The 20,065-nt window shown below is 39.3% G+C and overlaps 1 protein-coding gene across 2 annotated transcripts; it reads left to right on the top strand.

Moving 5' to 3' along the window:
• The first annotated feature begins 1,246 nt into the window (after positions 1-1,246).
• MAPK1IP1L (mitogen-activated protein kinase 1 interacting protein 1 like) lies at positions 1,247-16,025 on the top strand. 2 transcript variants are annotated; one of them, XM_016198150.2, is made up of 4 exons: positions 1,247-1,402; positions 8,575-8,596; positions 9,259-9,966; positions 11,111-16,025. In XM_016198150.2, exons 2-4 carry the CDS (start codon positions 8,579-8,581, stop codon positions 11,120-11,122), a joined length of 738 nt encoding a protein of 245 aa, XP_016053636.1. In that variant the 5' UTR covers positions 1,247-1,402; positions 8,575-8,578; the 3' UTR covers positions 11,123-16,025. The 2 variants fall into 2 exon arrangements, with proteins under 2 accessions (XP_016053636.1, XP_016053635.1); XM_016198149.2 differs by having other exon boundaries at positions 9,228-9,966.
• The last annotated feature ends 4,040 nt before the right edge of the window (positions 16,026-20,065 follow it).

Genomic DNA, 20,065 nt, shown 5'->3' with positions numbered 1-20,065 from the left:
TATTTTGGTGCAACATTTTAAAATCAGAGTGCAAAAAAAAAAAAAGCCTATGGTGAATAAAACAAAATTGTAAGTAAAGATAACACTTTCACTGGCTGTATTACTGCCTCAGGCTTCCTTATGGCTCCACAAGACACTGCTGTTTCACTGCCTCCTATGAGGGTAGGTTAGGTTGTTCACACTAGTATCATTTTTCATAGACCACTGCCCCTATCCAAAAATCTGCTTTCCCAGATTTAGGTATCTGAAGTTCCTCTATAGTTCATTTTTTTTGGCATGAGAATTATGTGTGTTGAGCTGCATATCCGGAGATAAGTCTGCATTTAAGAAGTTTATAGTAGCCTTGGCCAGATAGCTCTGTTGGTTAGAGCATTGTCCAGATGTGCCAAGGTTGCAGGTTGGATCCCAGGTCAGGTCACATACAAAAATCAATGCATAAATAAGGAACAACAAATCGATGTTTCTCTAAAATCAATAAAAAAAGTTCATAGTAAAATGTCCTTCCATTGACCCACTAACAGCTTACACAAAGGCAAAATGCTATAAGAATATAGCATACTTTTATATATAAAATATGCGTGCGTATTATATGCGTGTATTTTGCACACCATATAATTATGGCACTATTCCTAGCTAGCAGGTTCCTTGATGTCTGGGGCCATGTGTCAGTCTTTCAGGTCTAACACACTCGTACTTAAAAGTGTTATTCAAAAGTGAACTTGGGGAGAAGAGGTATTGATCAGGAAAAACCTGCAGACAGTCGTTTCTTCAGTTAACCTCAACTTGCCAAGCCATTCGCAACGTCTTCCTATAGTTCCTTCCGCTCTCCGCAGTTTGGGCGGGAGGGCTCCAGGCCTCCAGCTGGGCCGCACGCGCAGCGCGCTTCCAGGCCTGCGCCGTAAAAACCGCGCGGCGTCGGGAATGCAGGCTCTGCCCTTGAGCCATTCCAGGAAACAATTTAGCAATTTCCGCCGGGCTGCTATAACGTCACTAGCCACAGGCGTTTCCTCCGAGCGCTCTGAATTCCGGAAAACTGGGGCGCTTTCCGGTCGCCCACGGGAGAAAACAGCCCCCCGCCCGGGAGCGAGCGCGAGCAGCAGCGCGCCAGCCGGGCGGCCGGGCCGCAGCGCCGCCGAGGGCCTGCGCGGGGCGCGCGCGCGGGGCCGCCCGAGGGGAGGGCGGAGCGCCCGCAGGGGCGGTGCCACGGCTCCGCGCTGCTGCTTCCTGTTCCGGCGTCAGGAGGAGCCGCGCGCTGCTGGTGCTGCTGCTGGTGCTGCTCCCTCCGCTGTTGGGTGTCGTCGTCGCCGCCGCTGTCAGTCGGGCTGCGCTTGGTTCTTCAGATCTCGCTTTCCCCGGACCCATCGCCGCTCCTAGACCTTGCTGCGGGCTCGGATCTTGCCGGGTGAGGCTGCTTCGGCGCTAATAGGGGTCGTGGAGGGGGCCGAGGGAACGCGCTCGAGCGGGAGGCGGGCGCGGTAACGGAGGTGCCTTGAGTCGCTCTTCTGGGGATAAGCATTTTATCCCCGTCATCTTCCTTGGGGCTGCGGGCTGTCCCCAGACCTCTCCCTCGCCCCCGGGGGAAGACGTCGGAGACGGGTGAGGTCGCGCCCGACGGGTTTCTCCGCGCTTGACGTCAGGCCTGGCGGGGGGGCGGGGCGGGGAGTGGGCCCGGCCCTTCCCCCACCCCTTGCCGGGCGGGCATGACCCGCTCCGAGGCCGGTTCGCTCCGGTTGATCCGGGCTCCCTTTGTTCATTTGGCCCGAAAGGGCCGCCGGCCGCGCGCCCCTTGGCCCCAGCTTCCCCCATTCATTAATTTCTAATAAAAGGGAAGACCTAGGCCTGAATAGATTCTTCGAGGAATCTTTGACCCTTGTTTAAGATTATCCGCAGTATGACAACGTTCCGGTCATTCCTTACTGGAGGAGTTGCTAGCAAATACATTGTATTAGATAAGCACCCACTAGGAACTATTGAGTTGTGTAATATTTTGTTTTTTAGGATTTAGGAGCACATATTATCCATGGTAGCTTGTAGATAGTTGAACCATTTTCCTCTTTGAAAACCAAGAGTAGTGCTTTTAATATATATAAAGATTCTAATGTTGAAGCATCAAACCATACTCACCAGAGCGAGAAAAATTTTTTATAGCATTACTACTAAAGAAATGCTCGTACACCTGGTGATTTTCGAGGTCCGCTTTGAAAACAAACCCTCATTACAGGCGAAGGTAGTCTTCAGAAATCTTGTCAGAAGTTCTTTGTTCAGTACTGTTCATTGCGCAGGAAAACCAGAAATTTTTCTTGCTGCTGGCGTCTCTGAACCTCCTATTCATACCTAGTTTGTCTCAGGAACTTGAGTTGAGCTGCGAATATTGGCGTGTTCTTTTCCTCTCTCCAGGAGGAACAGAGATCCATATCTTAACCGAAATCCTGGGGCCCAGTGTGTTTTGAAATTCAGAAATCTTTGAATTTTATCTTTAGATTTTAGAAAGACGATAACGTGCACAGACATAACACCCCCAGCCAGCAGTGTTGGTTGGGGCCGTATCCCCTAATCCAACATTAATATTTGTGCAGCGATAGGTGTGAATTAATGGAAACTATAAATAGCCTCAGGTCAGGTTTTGCCACCAAATCAGTTTTATGCCAAACTTGAGAACCATTTCTTTCAGTTTCAGAGGTTTCTGAGTTGAGAACTGCATATAAAGGTTTATGGATCTATCATAGCGATTGTAAAAGCTAACATTTGTTGAGTTTTTGCTATATGCCAGGCAGTGCCCAAGAGATTTGTTTACAAATCTGTGAGGTGGATACTATTTCTGCCTTTTACCTCTGAGGTTTGGAGAGTTCAGCTTGTCCAGAGCCAGCCAGTGAAGAGCTGCATTTTATCTAGTCAGTCATACTTTTAGCATTCACTCTTTTAACCATAAACATACAGAAGAAGACAAAAGGATATATCTGTTGCCCACCCACTGTTTTCCTAGTACTATTATTATAGGCACTTGATTTATTAGTCCCATTTAGTCTCTCACGTTACTAGCCGGTTCTTTACAGTTAAAGGAACTGACATTCAGGTGAGCTGAGACATTCAAACCTTGGTCTAAGGGCTCTCTGCTAAGACTTTCATATCCCTCCCCTTTCTATATTCCAACCCATCTGACCTAACACTGCCCACAGATCCTTTTTTGCCTCCCTCAGCTTTTGCACAAACTGCACTCCTTTCCCTAAGGCCTGTCCCACCATCCCCTACTCATTGTTCTTTCAGATGGCGATGGCGGGAGGTAGCACTTCTCAGGATTCTTCCCCATCGTCCCTCCCTTAATTCCTTTAGAAGCTCTTTGAAATATTCCCATAGTGCCCTGTGCTTACCCCAAGTAATGTTTAAACACCAGACTGAATTCCTGAAGCATTTATTCTATACAATACTTTTCATTTCTTCAAAGCCCAACACAGTGCTTAGCACATATGTTCCAAGAAGTAGCTGAATAATTGTAGACAATATGGCTGACAAGAAGTTATTGGAAAAATGACTTTTTAAAATTATATTTCAAAGAAATTTAAAATGTTCAAATCCTCAATTTCTTGAGTTGCCCAAATGTAGGCTACATAAAAGCCAATACTAAAAACTGTCATATATTTTAACTCAAGTTTATATTTTCAATACAATATATTACCATCATCCCCCTTAACTAAACAAATCAAAGCAAAAATTCTGATTTCTCTTAATAAACATCTTACATGTCTGTAGTACCTTATAGATTATTAAATGTTATTTTTAATTGTGAAGTAGTAGGAATTATTATAACTGTTTGGCAGATAAAAACATAGTCTCTGGTTAAGCTTGCCTTGTCAAAAGACTCAGTTAAAAGGATTGATGTACAGCCCTGGCTAGTGTGGCTTGGTTGGTTGGAGCATCATCCCATGCTCTGGAGGGTCATGGGTTCGATTATGGGTCAGGGCACATGCCTAGGTTGCGAGTTCGATCACAGTCTGGTTGCCCGCTGGAGGCAACCAATCAATGTTCCCCCCCCCCCTTCCTCCTTCTCTAAAATCAATAATTTTTAAAAAAGAAATTGATAAGCAACCTCTTTAAAAAATATAAATTAAAGCATTGATGTTCAGTTTTTATAACTGAGTAGTCGTAGACTGTTTCTCTCCACCACAGTTTGGTGGCCTTTTGAAATATTTCTTGTCCAGTAGTCAATAGTAATTTATGGAGTTCAACTTCCTTAAACCTTCCTGTGATTGAATTACCATTTTTTACTCTAAAGGCCATAGAAATTACAGAAATGTTTACTTTTCTATTGTATGTTAAAAGAAATTTTGTACTCTTTTAAAATTACTATTCTTGCTGCTCATAAAATTATTTTTCAGTTGATGCATAGATTATGCCATAAAGTGGTAGTGAAAGTTTTGGAAGGAATAGCTTTAGATTATTCCAAGAAGAGAAAAAAATGAAAATCTTTCTTGATTATAAACCTTTTTTTTTTCCAGTTCAAGGTTACATTGGCCTCATCTTAATAATTAGCATAATCCAGGTGTTTTGGAATAGTTGTTTAGAAAAATCTAATTTTTTTAAACATTCTGCAACTCTTGTCATATTGAGACACTGGTGTCCTGCTTGATTTTTTTTCTTTTTTTTTTTTTTTTTGGCCTTTTTATGATGAAAGTATTCCCCAAAATGTAAGTTGGAATGTTTCTATTTAACATGAACACTGTTCATTCTAGGCATCGAGGGCAGGTCACTTTCCTGTGCAGTGATGTAGAACAAGAAGTGACCTATTTCCAATTCTTTTGGTCAGGGCTTCATTATTTTAATGACAAGATTCTAGTGCTTCGTCTGACTTCCAGGATTTGATTTTGATTTTAAAATTTTGAAAGACAGAATTGTGAATCTGTTCAATACTATTAACTTAGGGAATAACTTATACTTTGATGTAATTCTATAACTAGTTAACTTTATATTATGTATATATGTTTTTCAAAAACTAAGAGGGAAAAGAATAATTCTGAAAATTTGAACAGCAAGACCAGATGAAATTGAATTGGTTGTTTTGTTAGTTCTTTGCTCTAGGATTAATGTGAACTTTGATACAGAACCATTTGTTTCAGCAAGGCTTACCCTGTTTGAAAAGCATGTTATGTGTACTTTAAACTTTTCATTCACTGATAAAAGTTTCTTCAGGTGTTAGCCCTAAGAATCTACTATTGTGCGATGACTTTTAGTATAAAACAAGCCTTAACTTGGAAATGAATGGATAATTATATTTGCTATACATTCAAGATGTGTTTTTTCACATTCTGAATAAAAAGCAAGGTTACTGCAGTTGTGAATTAGTAGGCCTCATGTTCTGTTTCTTCATCATTCCTTCTGATAACCAAATCATACTTAATAAAACTCTTTAAGAATGCAAGGATGGCTCAGTATTAAGCAATCTACATGTATAAAATTAACTGTTGATAGGGTCAGAGGAGAAGAACTGAGATCAACTCATTAAATGCCAAAAGATCTTCTGAAGGAATGTAGTGTCGTCTTTATTTTTTAAATAACAAAATAAGAATAAATAAATATAGCAATATAGACATAAACAGAAACTTCTTTGATGCAATTTTTTAAGTCTCAAACTAAAAATGAGAATTAATTTAAACATTAGCAGCATTCCCAGGAAATTTGGGAACAAGACTTCTGTGCTTTCACTATTTAACATTTCTTTGTTGTTTAAGTCCTAGTTGATGCAAAGGAGAAAAGAGCTATAAATATGGAAAAGAGAAGGCAAAATTATTTTTTGCAAAAGCCATAATTCTTTACCTGGAAATCCAGGGAATTAACTGAGAAACTTTCAAGAATAAAATAATTCAGTAATTCCCTGCTTACTAAAGTGGTACACTGAAATTTTAAAAAGCTTTTCCCATATGTGAACAACCAAGTAGAAAACACCGTGAAATAAAAGAGACAATTTTATAACCACAAGAAAAAGTTTACCAGCCCAGCCAGGCATGGCTCAGCGGTTGAGCATCAACCTAGGATCCAGGAGATCAAGGTTTGATTCCCAGTCAGGGCACATGCCAGGGTTGTGGGCTTGATTCCCCAGTAGGGGACATGCAGGAGGCAGCTAATCAATGACTCTCATCATTGATGTTTCTATCTCTCTCTCCCTCTCCCTTCCTCTTTCTGAAATCAATAAAGATGCATTTAAAAAAAGAAAAGAAAAAGTTTACCAGTTAGAAACCTAATTCACAAGAAATGTGTAGGAGACATGATTTTATAAAACTACTGAGTGATAATAAATGACAGTTATGGAAACTAGAAAGACATATCTTGTTCTTTAATGAGAAGATTTGATATTTTAAATATATCACATGTCCCCTAAATTAATCTGTAAATTTAGTGCAATTCCAACCACTTTTTTAATCCTCAAAAGGATATTTTTTCCATTGCTTTTCAAAGAGAGTGGAAGGGGGAGAAAGAGGAACATCAATGTGAGAGAGACACATCAGTTGGTTACCTTCTGCATGCACCCCGACTGGGGCCAGGGATCAAGCCTACAACCAAAGTACATGCCCTTGACTGGAATCAAACCCAAGACCCTTCAGCCCGAGGCCTGACCCTCTAATCACTGAGCCAAATCAGCTAGAGTACACACAACATATTTTTTAGATTTTTTTTTTTTTTTTTACAAAAGGATCTGGAAAAGGTAAACATGAAAATATTCAGGAAAATCTGAACAAAGAGCAGTAATAGTAGGGCAACTAACGTTAAAATTTATTAAAAGTTAAAGCTTCCATAATTAAGATAGAATTTTATGGTGCAGATTAGTAAAATAGAGTCCAAAATACCTGTGGGAAATGATGGAGGCCTGGTGGAAAAGAGGCTTCATTCTTGAATCAGACTCTACCTGGAATTGAACCCCTTCTCTATTGGTCACTATCTTTGTGACCTTAAGCAGTTAACTTGATAAGCCTCCTTCTCGTCAGCTGTAAACTGGGGGTGGTATAGAATTTGCATTTGTAGGGCTCTGAGGCTATTAAATGAGATTATGCACTTAGCATGGCACCTGTACCATGGATGTTCAATAAATATTAGTTGTTTTTATTGATTGATTGATTAGGGTGGGATATCAATTTGTTGTTTCACTTATTTATGCAATCATTGGTTGATTCTTTTGTGTGCCCTGACCAGGGATCGAACTCGCAGCCTTGGAATATCAGGATGATGCTCTAACCGACTGAGCTGCCTGACCAGGGCTAATATTAGTTGTAAATAACAGTAGAATGTGTTAAAGATAGTTTGTCAGATCAGCTGAGAAAAGATAGATTATTCTATAATTATTGTTTGGAAGAACAGAAAGAGTGTAAACAAGTTAAACCATAAAAATTCTGAAAGAAAGCATAGGCGACTTTTGGGGGGGGGGGTGAGGGATGTGAGAGAGTTGCTCCCCGTATGGCCCCTGACTGGGAACTGAACCCGCTACCTTTCAGTGCACAGGACAACTCTCCATCCAACTGAGCCACCTGGCCAGGACTGGTGAATATTTTTTTTAACTTGGATTAGGCAAGGCCTTTGTATGACAGAAGCCACATGTAGTTTGGAAAGATTGATAAGTTTGCACGAAATTAAAAATATTTGTAGTGCCTAAAAATACTATTTGGAGGATCTACAAATAAAAGGAATTCGGGAATTTTTTTTTTTGGTCTCATATATGACACAGAGAGCTAGCTAATTTCCTTACTATCTTATGAAGCATTTTTTCAGAAAGATGTGCACTACTAAGTAGTAACATTATCAAACGCAAATGACTGCATACTGTCTTGTTCTGTTTATATGAAGTCAAAGAGCAAGCAAAAGCTAAGTCGAGACATTGCTGGGTGGAAAGGGGAGTTGCTTGGAAAGGAGCCATGAGTAAACCTCAAGTAAGGGAAATGTTCTGTATCTTGGACACATGCACTTGTCAGAGCTTGTTGACCAAACACTTAAGATCCTTGCATCTTATTAAGTGTTAATTTATTTCAATTTTAAAAATTGATAAAAGTGGTCCAAGGACACAAGCAGATTTACAGAAAAAGAAGTATAAATGAAGTATTAAATTTAAAAGATGCTCTTCTTTCTACTTAAAGAAATCTAAGTTAAAACAAGATGTGGATTTTTTAAATCTACCATAATTGAAAACAGTTTATAAATTTAATAATATCCAGTGGTGAAGAGGAGTTAGAAGGAAAAGGTAGGCCATGCATATTGGCAAGGAACTTTAAAATTGGCGTAGACTTTTGAGATGGAATTTAGATAACTACCTGTTGGCTGGAAATTTTACTTCTAGTACTTTTTCCTGGTGATACACCTCACGAGTGAGCAAAGGCGTATTCAGGCATGTTCATTCTATCATTGTTTCAAACAACACAAAATGCAAACAAACCTAAACTGCCACCACAATGAGTGTGTAAATTGTGGATCACTTTTGTATGATTTTCAGCCAGTAAAAAGGGATGAAGTTAGAAGATACAAGAAATAGTAAACCCTGGTTTTGAAATGTTCCTTCTTCCTTTCTTTTTCTTCCTTTCTTTCTGTTTTTGTTTTTAGGAAAATGTCTGATGAATTTTCGGTAAGTTGATGCACTTATTCTTTCTAAGTTTTTTAGCTCTTAAGAAAGCAACGTAGTCCTAATAGTGGGCCATAAGTCTTTCAGTTTAAAAGAGATGCTTTCTGTGGTGCTTGTTTTCTGGTGGGGCAGGGGTGGGGGTGGTATGTGATTTTGATAGGTTATTTGCCTTAATTTACTTATATATAACATTTGAAAATATATTTTGAAGTATTTCTAGATGAACCCTTAAGTAAACAATTTTAAGTATTACTTCTGTTCTCTTTTACCCTCATATTATTATTATTAATAGCCAGCATTGGTTGGAAATTAAATGCCAGGCACTGTGTTAACTGCATGATATAAATTATCTCATTTAAAAATGCCTCAAGTTAACCCTACCTTTTTCGAGGAAGCTAATATTCAGAGAAAGTATGTAACTCGTTTGAGGTAAAGCAGGATTCAAATCCACAGTATGTTAATTAGTTGTGTTTGGAAAACTTGAGCTTCTTTGAGAAATTTGCCTTGTAAAGTTGATATTCAAGGTAACCCCTCAAGTTTTGTATTAAATGAATTTTTTAAACTGAACAGCTTGGCTTTTGAAGATGTTACAGAGGTTTATAATCATGTTTGGCATGACTTACTCCTAAGTAAGATCAGTAAGACATGCCTTTTCTGTATTGCAGTTGGCAGATGCACTACCTGACCACTCCCCTGCCAAAACTTCTGCTGTGAGCAATACAAAACCTAGCCAACCTCCTCAAAGCTGGCCAGGTTCCAACCCTTGGAATAACCCAAGTGCTCCGCCTTCTGTGCCATCTGGACTCCCACCAAGTGCAACACCCTCCACTGTGCCTTTCGGACCAGCACCAGCAGGAATGTATCCCTCTGTGCCTCCCACTGGACCACCTCCAGGACCCCCAGGACCCTTTCCTCCTTCTGGACCATCATGTCCCCCACCTGGTGGTCCTTATCCAGCCCCAGCTGTGCCAGGTCCTGGCCCCACAGGGCCATATCCTACACCAAATATGCCCTTTCCAGAGCTTCCTCGACCATATGGTGCTCCCACTGATCCAGTTGCAGCTGGTCCTTTAGGTCCATGGGGATCCATGTCTTCTGGACCTTGGGCACCAGGAATGGGAGGGCAGTATCCTACACCTAATATGCCATACCCATCTCCAGGGCCATATCCCGCACCTCCTCCTCCCCAAGCACCAGGGGCAGCACCACCTGTTCCATGGGGCACTGTTCCCCCAGGCGCCTGGGGACCACCAGCACCATATCCTGCCCCTGCAGGATCATATCCCACACCAGGACTCTATCCCACTCCCAATAATCCTTTTCAAGTGCCTTCAGGACCTTCTGGTGCTCCACCAATGCCTGGTGGCCCCCATGTGAGTGTTTAATTTGTTATTTAACATGCACTAATAGTCACATAAGCACAACTAAAAGATTATTTGTCTCCAGTTTGGGTTGGAGGACTAGAAAGCTTTTAAAACTTTCTAAAAGAAGGTGGGTGTAGAATAAATTTCAGATTTCAGGTAAAGCATTTAAAAGAATGAAAACACAAGTCACCTATTCTCAGCACTAAAAATGAAAAGAAAATTTTTCCAAAGATCTCCAAAGACATTGTAATGTAGTAAATAATGTCCTTAATAGCATTTTTTGAGGTCAAGTCAGAGATGCATTACATTGGACTTTTTAAGAACATGTCTCAATGTTGTATAGTATCAAAGCAAAGCACAGTTCAATGAAAGCAATCCCTGCCTGTCTGGCTTGATATACAGGTAGATTTTTTTTCCTCCCAGTTACAGTTGACATTCAATACTATATTTCAGGTGTACTCACCTTTTAATAGTGTAATTAATTAACAAAAGCTTCAGAATGAGTCCAGCTTCACCTTTTTTTAGGAAGCTGTAGATGATGAATCAGTGGTGATGTACAGTTTCATTATATTTATTAATTTTTTATTGACTGATATTTTTTTTAGAGAGAGAGGAAGTATTTTTTAGCCAAGGTTTTATTAGATTCTTAGCAGCATTCAGCTCAAGACTCTACCACTGTTCTAAATTGTCAGTTATGTATAATGCTTTGTGCTTTACTATCTGTCAGCCAAGCTGGAGTAGGGTTGTCATCTTAGTTGAGGAGTGTATCTTGGGCATATTACCAAACAGAAAAGCACCCCATTTCTCCCATGAAGTAAGCCAAGTGAGTATTCAAATGCAGTCAGGATTCTCCTTGAGGGACAAAATCTGTTTACTCTTAATGAAATAACTAATCAGATCTCCAACTAGATTAACTAAACATCCACCTCAGCTTGTGAAGGAAGACCTTAATTAGGGGTCTCCAAGCTTCCTTTTATTATTGTAACTTTTTGCTATATATTCTCTTTAAAAATTATTTTTATAAACTGTATGCCAAAATAAGTAAGATGGCTTGCTGTTTGGATTTATTAAGTAATAAGTTTAAGCCACATCAAGGAGTTAATAAACTCCATGTACAAAATCTAGAAGTTTACTTTTTTTTTTTCTATTGCAGTCCTACCATTAAGTTAATGGATGAAGAGATGACGCTTTGCTTTTTGAAGTACATATATATGCACATGAATGCATATATAAAAATTGCTGGTTTCACTATTAGAGGGCATTCACGAAAACAACTCTTGCACCTCTCAGAAGATATCTGCCTCTTGTACTTGGATGTATAATATATCGGATGGATACAATCAGATAAAAATGTAAAAGTAAATCATTCAAATGTGATTTTTATTCAGTTTTTATGGAAAGTTAAAATAAGTATATTGAATAGCTCTTTGATATAATTTGTTTAAAACAAATTTTGGATTTGTTTAAATTATGAAACTACAGACTTAAAAATCTAAGATGATGTATGTATTATTGTTAGAATCTGCAACCTCATTGGCAAATTATTTCAAGTATTTTTCTATAATCACATTTTCCCTAAGTGAACACACTTTGAAATACTCATTGTCATAATTTAAACAAATGATGCCTCTCAACATCTTGAGCTGCTCTATCTATAGAATAAATAAAACTAGTCCTCTTGAGGTTATGTTTTGAATATACATTTTAAAACTGGCAGTAAGTATTGTCAGATGTTGAGTTTATTAGGCAGTGTTCGTTTTTATACTTGAGATTTTAGTAACAGCTTTCATTTTGAGTTCCACCTGATTTGTTTTACTTTTAGCCAAATGGGTCAGACAGCTCTAAAATCTGCCATTTATGGAAACTTTTCTTTTTAATGCAGGCCAACATGTATGTAAAGTATGCTCTTAAAGAATTAGTGATCTCTGTATTGCCGTAGAATAGATTGAAATGTCCATATTGCTTTGGGAAGAGCTCAAGGAAGGAAATAATTCTCTCCTTTGTCTTGAACCTCAAACTAGAGGAAACATTGGGAGTTGCTTCATAGTGAAAGTAATTTGCATTCTCACAAATCACTCTTCCCCCCAGACCCTTCCTTGTAGGCCCTTCTCCCTCAGTTCTTTAGGAGCACATCCCTTAATTCCTCCCTGATACGGAAAACTGGCACACTCTAGGGGTCTGTCATAAACACATATAGCAGTTGTTTAAAGAACCTTAGTCACACAGGCATGACTGTTCTCTTTGTAGAAGTGTGATCAAAATATGTATCTGTCTTTCAGAGTCTGGTTAAGCTATGTCATTGTCTATTGCATAGTTTCCTGGATCTGTTTGTAAAGTGCTTATGGCTAACAGTTCAGTTCTGTATTTGTTGACAGGTAAATAGGTAGAATTAAGTGCCATCCTTAAAAATTATCCTCTTACTTTGACACTGAAAATAATAAAGTATAGATCTCTGCAATTGAGTTTAAAGAAGTGTGACTGTATTACTTAAATGTGTTGTTTGTAACCACCAAAATAGTCTGAGTAGTTTTTTGGCACCTTATCTTTAAATCAGATTCTTAATTTTGGGATAGAACTGATCGTGTTATTTGTGAAATAACATTTTGAAACTTTTAATATATCCATTGGGTTACTAAAATGTATTGTGAATTTCTTCACCATTATAGGATAGATTGATTTATGCTAGAATTTTTGGTTTTGCTTAGAAATAAAGTATTTAGTAGTTTATTTTTCTTATAGTTAAAATGTCAAGAATGCCAAATACTGCCAATTTAATGGTCAGTAGCTACCTCCTTTTAAGAAAGCAAGATGGCCACCTTTGGGAGAAACATTCAGTGTTGAAACCTCCCTTTTAAGTAGGTGATAGATTCAGGCTTCCAGAATTGAAAGTAATTTGTTTAGATATTTTCAGACTGGTGAATGTTGTTACACAGTTCTTGCATAGTGGCACATGTGGTCTTTTTATCTTTCACTTCCTTGCAAGGCCAGGTGGCAGCCATTTACAACACTTTTTGGAACTCTGTTGTCAAAGTAGCCTCCAATTTTCAAGGCAAGTAGCCTTAGGTGTTATATCTTAAATTATCAGTCATCATCATGTCAGCTAACTTTGGAGGCATAAGATGAGAGGAAAAGTGAGATGGCAGCGAAGATCTCTCCTTATGCTTATTTTGGTTGTCCTGCATTAGGATTAAGTTGATAACTCTGGCTTTAGATGTAATATTTAATGTAACACCAGAAAGGATAATGTTTGACTAAAAGATGGGGTAGCAAGTTTGGGAGTCTAATTGAGGAGCCTGTTTATTATTGGAGAAAATCTTTTGTTAAAGGATTTGAAGGACCATGAACACAAGATTTGGAATTACTATTCCCAATAAGTATATTAACTTTGCTAGTGACCCATACTGCTCAGTGTGCCCTAGACAATACTGCTATTTTTAACCTTTGCTTTTCAAGGACTTTTTTTTTTTTCTTTAATGGAAAAATGGAAATCAAAGGGAACAGAATTTGCTGTTATATTTGTAATTCTTTAGAGCATCATTTCTCAAATCGGGAGAGGTGTCTCAATTCTCAAGGGTACTCTAGGCAAAAAGTATTTTTAGGTTCAGGGTGGAGTTAAGAAAATCAGAAGTTTCAATGGGGGAAGCATCTAAGGAAGATTTCTTTTCTCTTTATAAGGGAATAATTTGCTTTAAAAAATAAGTCATGCGAGGCTGAGTTTATTGAAGACTACTTGTTACCAAGTATGTTTAGTCTTAAGGGAATGTAAAGTATGAAATATGCTGGTATTTGAACTTCAAGAGCAAGAATTTCAAAATAAGTTTGGTGGAGGTAGTTGAGATGCGTTGAAGAATATAGACTTTGAAATGTTGAACCTAAAAAATGACAATGAAAAATTAAAATATAGACCTTATATTCACATTCAGTTCTCAAGAATCAAGGCACCTTAAAGAAGTTTAATAACTTGGCTTGTCTTTATTGGACTCAGCCTGACACCTTTTCAAGCCTGAGATGGCTGTTTGCAGCTCTCACTCCACAGCCCTGTTTTGTGTAAAGCTATGTATTGATTATGCAGGAGCAGGCATGACTTTTTTTTTTAACATCTCTATTTGCAGCCATCACTGGGGCCATTTCTTGCTGCTTGTTTGCTGGCCTGCTCTTCCAGCAGCATGGCACGGCACAAGGTCTTGATGACATCTTGCAGGGCTGAGAAGTGCTTGGCTTGCTGGGCCAGGGCAGACTCTGCCTTGTTCACAAAGGTCTCCAGATCGTAGTCTGGCTTCTTGGTCATCTTTGAGAGCTCAAGCCAGCCTGGCCCTTGCTGTATAACCCTGAGCTCCTCCATGACCCTCCTCCAGCTCCCTGATCTGAGTCATGGCTTCATTAAAGGTGAACATCTGGAAAGACAGTTCCTCTTCCTTAGAAACATTGCCTGTGATCAAGGACCCATGAAAGCTGGCTTCTCTGTCTTCTGTTTCCATTGAGTTGGCTGCTCCTCACTGGGCCTACTCTGGGGGCTCAGCTCCTTGACCCTGTCTGAGTATCTTAGTGTATTTAAAGTGCATTCACAGGAGCTCATGCCTGGTGAGAGCATGGCAATCCATGGCTTGGCGCCAGCTGGAAAGAGTAACAAGACATTTTTAATTACCCAAGGGCCTCCTCCCTTTGTCCATTTTACTGTTTATTGTTTTCAGTAGAGAATAGTAATAGGGCAGAGAAGAAGGGTGAATTTTTGGCCTTGGTTGGTCACACCACTACAATGGAATATTAGAATATTTTCTAGGAAAGAAGTCAGTTGTGCCCATATTTTACCTCATAAATAATTAGTGCTACCTATTGTACACAGATGTACAGCTTTCGAAACTATGTGTAGATGAACATAGCTCTACTCAAAGTTTCAATAAAAATACTGTGCCTAGTTTTCCTATAAATCAATTGCCTACACTTTTAAATGATTAGTGCCATGTCTTCCTTCCTCACCCTGAATGATCTAGTGCTAGCTTTATTAAAATGCCACGGTTACAAACCCTGGGAGTTAAACCTGAGCACAGACCTTCCAGTGTTAACGTTTTTTGAAAAGCAGAAGGCTAAATTCAGATGAATCACACTGATACACTGCGCTATGCATAGAAAGTGGTGGGTGGCTTTCAGGGAAGACTATAATTTAATCCTAATAGAGCAATATTTAGTATGAAGACACTGTTCTGTTTATTTTCAGAATTCTGCCAAGTAAAACAAAAATTGCCAATAAAATAATCAGTATTAAAGAAATGCTATGCGAGCTTCTGGCTGTAGAATATTTCTGAGAACTACATTCATTCAACAGACACTTAAATGTCTGTGATCTAGGTGCTTTGCCAGATGCCAGAGATTAAAGAGAGTGCCTGACCTTTAGAGGTTCCCAGTCTAGAGGGGGCATTATAGAATTCATTAGTATACCCATTATTAGTTTAACCTGGAAAAACATATTTTGGTGTTCCTGCTGGTGGAAATTATAGACCAGCCTTTGGGCATTTTAAAGAGCAAAATATGCTATACCTTTTTTTTTTTAAGTAAGAAATTAATGTTTTCCAGGATTGTAGTCTTGTCATTATAACTTTTCAAACATGCAAAGTAATGGGATGTTTTCCTTTTTACTTTTCCCCTGGATAAAGGCACTTTCACTGCCTGTCATTGATTAGCAGATACTGATTTGTTGCCATTAAGTAAACTTGATTTCTTTGTGCTCTATAAAGGTTTTTTGTATTTTTTCTTGATATTGTTATTTTTTCATTGAGTTAATAATGACGAATTTAATGTATGTAATTGTCTATGCATTTTAAGTTAAACTGCCTAAAATGTGATTTGAGACATATACATTTGTTTGTATTATGAACTGTAAGCAATCTGTTTGAGACGTTAGGTTTTATCACCTGCTGCTGTATTTGTAAACAAAGATAAATGTTGCTTTAAGAAGTAATTATAATTAGGACTAGTCTGTGGATGTGATACTTGATATTTTTAAAGATAAACTTGTTTGCTTTTGTGTATTATACCTGAAAACTTTTTAAAAATGTATTTTCATGGCTTCACAGTTTTTCCATGTATTTTATTCTTAGGCCTAATTCTGGGCTTCCCCAAACAAGTCCAGAGCCTAATTAACTACAAATTTGTTGACATAAAGACAAAGGGCTGGAGTCGCCCCTCTGTATGTGACCTGCTTTCAGTAAGGCATTTATATAGGCTCTCTGGGACAACCCTTCCTCCACAAACCCTCTTTCAGCAACATGGTGCCAATGTGAGGATTTCCTCTCCCTTCAAGGCCAAGCTATTCCTTGTAACCAGGTTTTCTGTATATACAGAGTTAGGGAACCGTCCCTATCTGCCACTGCTGCCACCACCACTGCTTTCTTTTATGAAAGATAGTTTTGCTCTTGCTCTGTTCTGCCACTAGTGAGGATCACATTGTTAAACTTGGGGTAGTTTGCCACTTCCTTTCCATGGTGGGGTCACTAGCCTTTCTTCAACCCAGTGTGAAGGGGGCTGTGAATGAAGAAATAATTTATAGTATGTCCTACTTTGCAAAGGGAGTTCTGCTTTTTGCCTTATAATTGGACAAAATGCAACTGTAAGTTTTTAAATTGCAGTTGATGTCTTATTTCATAGCCCTAAAAGTACTCACCTAAAATGGAGCTGTGAGATAAGAGACCGTTCTAGAACGGGCAGTGTTTTTTCCTCCATTGCGAAATGGCAGTGCTCTGACAAACGTGCTTCCCTGGGTACCCGACCCAAGCAGGTTCTCTTTCTTTTAATCCTCACCCAAGGACATGCTTATTGATTTTAGAGAGAGACACCAATGTGAGAGGGAACATCAGTTGGTTGCCTTCGGTATGTACCCCTACCTGGGATCAAGTCCGCAGCCTTTCAGTGTACGGGTGACTGCAACCAGCTCAGCCACACCGGCCAGGGCCCAAGCAGGTTCTTTTTACCGCCATCCTAAAACTTAGCACCAATCCGTTTACAACAGATCTCTAAGGCAATGTAGAACGCTAACTATTAGCTCACTTATTTTAAACAAGTGCTATAGAATGTCAGCACCAAAGGAGAATTTGGCCACCTCAGAGATTTTGTTGGTATAGCATTTGCACATTGTTCTTATTTGGGGAGGCTTTTATGTTTGTGCGTTAAACAGTTTATTTTCATACTGTGTTCCGTGGTGCTCTGGGGCTCCAGCTGAGGAGGGGGCCAAGCAGGTGGAGCTTATTTCCTCACTGCTCCCTGCTTTCACTAGAGCAATTCCATTCTTCTACTTTTTTTAACTTTTAATTTATTAATTTTAGAGAAACATCGATTTGTTGTTCCACTTATTTATGCATTCATTGGTTGATTCTTACATGTGCCCTGACCAGAAATCGAACCCAAAACCTAGGCATATAAGGACAGTCCTCTAACCAGCTGAGCCACCCAGCCAGGTCCGTTCTTCCACTTTATTTTCCCTACTGTATTAGTAGGTAGTACAACTTGGGCAGCCATGACAAAATAACAGACTGGGTGGCTTAAACAAGATAAATTTTTCTCACAGTTCTGGAGGCTGGGAAGTCTGAGATCAAGGCACTGACCAGTCTGATTCCTCAGTGAGTGGGCTTCCTGACTTGCAGATTGCCACCTTCTCTCTGTGTCCTTACATGCTGGAAACAGGATTGAGATGGAGCTCTAGGAAGTCTCAGAAGGGCACTAATCCCATCATGAGGGCCCCACCCTCATGACTCTTTCTAATCTGCCTATCTCCCAAAGGCCCCATCTTCTGGTACCTTTACATTGTGGGTTAGTGCTTCAACATAAGAATTTGGTGGGGCACACAATTTGCTACATAGCACTTTAAAGATGGGGAGACAAAAAGGTTGGCTGCTTTTAAAATTTTAAAAATAGATGACCATATCTCCTACTTGACATTTACTAAAGTCATAATCACAGATTCACAATTATAATAGAATCTCAGGCCACTTGGAATTCTAAGAAAGTGTTAGTGTCGCATAAGAAATGAGGATATTAAACATTTTGTTAAGTTTTTGCTGTGGTCATGTTTTATGTTAGACATTTTTTTAAAAAGATATGTTTTTATTGATTTTAGAGAGAGGAAGGAAGAGGGAGATAGAAATATCAGTGATGAGAGAGATTGATTGGCTGTCTCCCGCACACCCCCTGCTGGGGATTGAGCCTGGAACCTGGACATGTTCGAACCATGATCCTGGACCGTAGGTCAATGCTCAGCTGAGCCATGCGGACTGGGCTAGGATAGACATTTTTAAATAGTCATTTAGACTAGCCTCCCTAAAGCTTAGATTAAAAAGATAATCTCTTTTGCCTAAAAGAAAAAGGAAACTTTAAGAGGTTACGTAAATTCCCATGGTCCTACTACGTAAATGATAGCACCAGCTTTTCAGTCATAAATATTTAGGGTTTTCCCACTAGATTATATTTTGTTCAAGTATCCAATACCCTCTTTATGCAGTTCCTTGATTACCAGTCTAGACCCTTGCCTTCTCTCATCCATAAGGACATTCTGTTGTACTTGTCCTCTTAAGACGCCACTGAGGAGCTTCCAAAGTTATGCGAAAACTTTCCTAACACTCAGCTAGTTAAATTCTTAAAGAGGCCAAGTTAAATTGAGCTTCATGTATTGTCCTTATTATTACACAGCTTCATTTCCTGACAGCTAATAATGAGAGCTTAATTACACCTTACATACTTCATTCAATTCTTAACACTCCTGCCTTTGAGATGCAATCTCGGAGGACACAGAAGTAAGGCTAGTTGACACTACTTAACCCGAACAGTCTCGGTTAAGCCTCCCAACAAACTAAGACAAGGACATTTCTTATCCCCATTTTACTGTTGATGAAACTAAGGCTAGGACATAGTAGAGACCACATAGGTCTTATGTTGTGGAACAGAATCCTAGGGGCGACTGGTATAAAAGCTTCTGCTGTGAACCACTTCAAAATGCTTTCTTAAGAACAGGTTCTCTGTATTATGTGTGCCTGCCATGGCTGCCTTAGTGCTGTAGTTCTTCCAAAATTGTACACCTGGAAGGTCACATCTATCTAACATTTATTGAACGTTTTGTAGCAGACATTTTCACACATTTTGTCACTGAATGAGTTTCATTGGATATTCACTTTAAAAAGCTAATGTTTATGTTTGAAATGCATGTCCTTATAGTTTAGTGAATTGGTACAGTCCTTAAACTAAGAACTTATATTTTCATAAGCAAAGGCAGATGTCAAAGGGGTAGCAGTTAAGAGTAGATTTAAGATATGGATGTGAGAATTGTAAAAGCTACTGAATGATCAGACCACTCGTTCCAGTCCTGTCAGTTATTGAAGACACTGGGTGTCCAGCTGCCCTGCAGTGGGAAAGGCTCAGACAAGGCTGTCAGAGTGCTGAGACAAGAAGTCTCTGTTAGCAGTGGATGAGCAGCCAAGATGTACAGGAACTGTACAGCGGGTGGGGGAGTCCCAAACGAGGTTCTGCCAAGTATGGCTTGACAGTTCTTTTTTAAACTTGCCAATACAGGACATGCTAAGTTAAAACATCTCAACTGTTGCTTAGTTACCCCAACACACAAAAATCCCAAGTACTATACTTAATGAATACTGGATCCCTTGAATGCTTAAAGAAATCTTTACCAAAAAAGACCAAACTACATGACTAATGCTCAGGACTCGTACTTGGACTTTTTGTAGAAGTGGCATGAAGAGGATTACAGTAATGCGAACTGGGAAGAACCTCTACAAACTTCACAAGATTTTTTTTTTTTCCAATTGATTTTTGGAGAGAAGAGAGCGAGAGAGACATCGATGTGTTGTTCCACTTATTTATGCATTCACTAGTTGATTCTTATATGTGCCCTGACAAGAGATGGAACCCACAACCGTGGTGTATCAGGATGACACTCTAAGCAACTGAGCTACCCGGCCAGGGCCTTCAAGAGATTTATCTGAAGGGTGGTAACAAGTCTCCACCTTTGGTGAATCTGTAGTAGAAATCCAATCAAATTATAGAAGGCAAGCTTCATGGTTCAGTGAGCAACAGGATGGCTGGGGATTTAAGGGGCAGAGTTTTTAGCTTT

Source organism: Miniopterus natalensis, chromosome 1 (genome assembly GCF_054644295.1).
Source record: "Miniopterus natalensis isolate mMinNat1 chromosome 1, mMinNat1.hap1, whole genome shotgun sequence".
Taxonomy (NCBI): Eukaryota; Metazoa; Chordata; class Mammalia; order Chiroptera; family Miniopteridae; genus Miniopterus; species Miniopterus natalensis.
The sequence above is the reverse complement of the archived record's forward strand: the minus strand, read 5'-3'. Positions and strand labels throughout refer to the sequence as shown.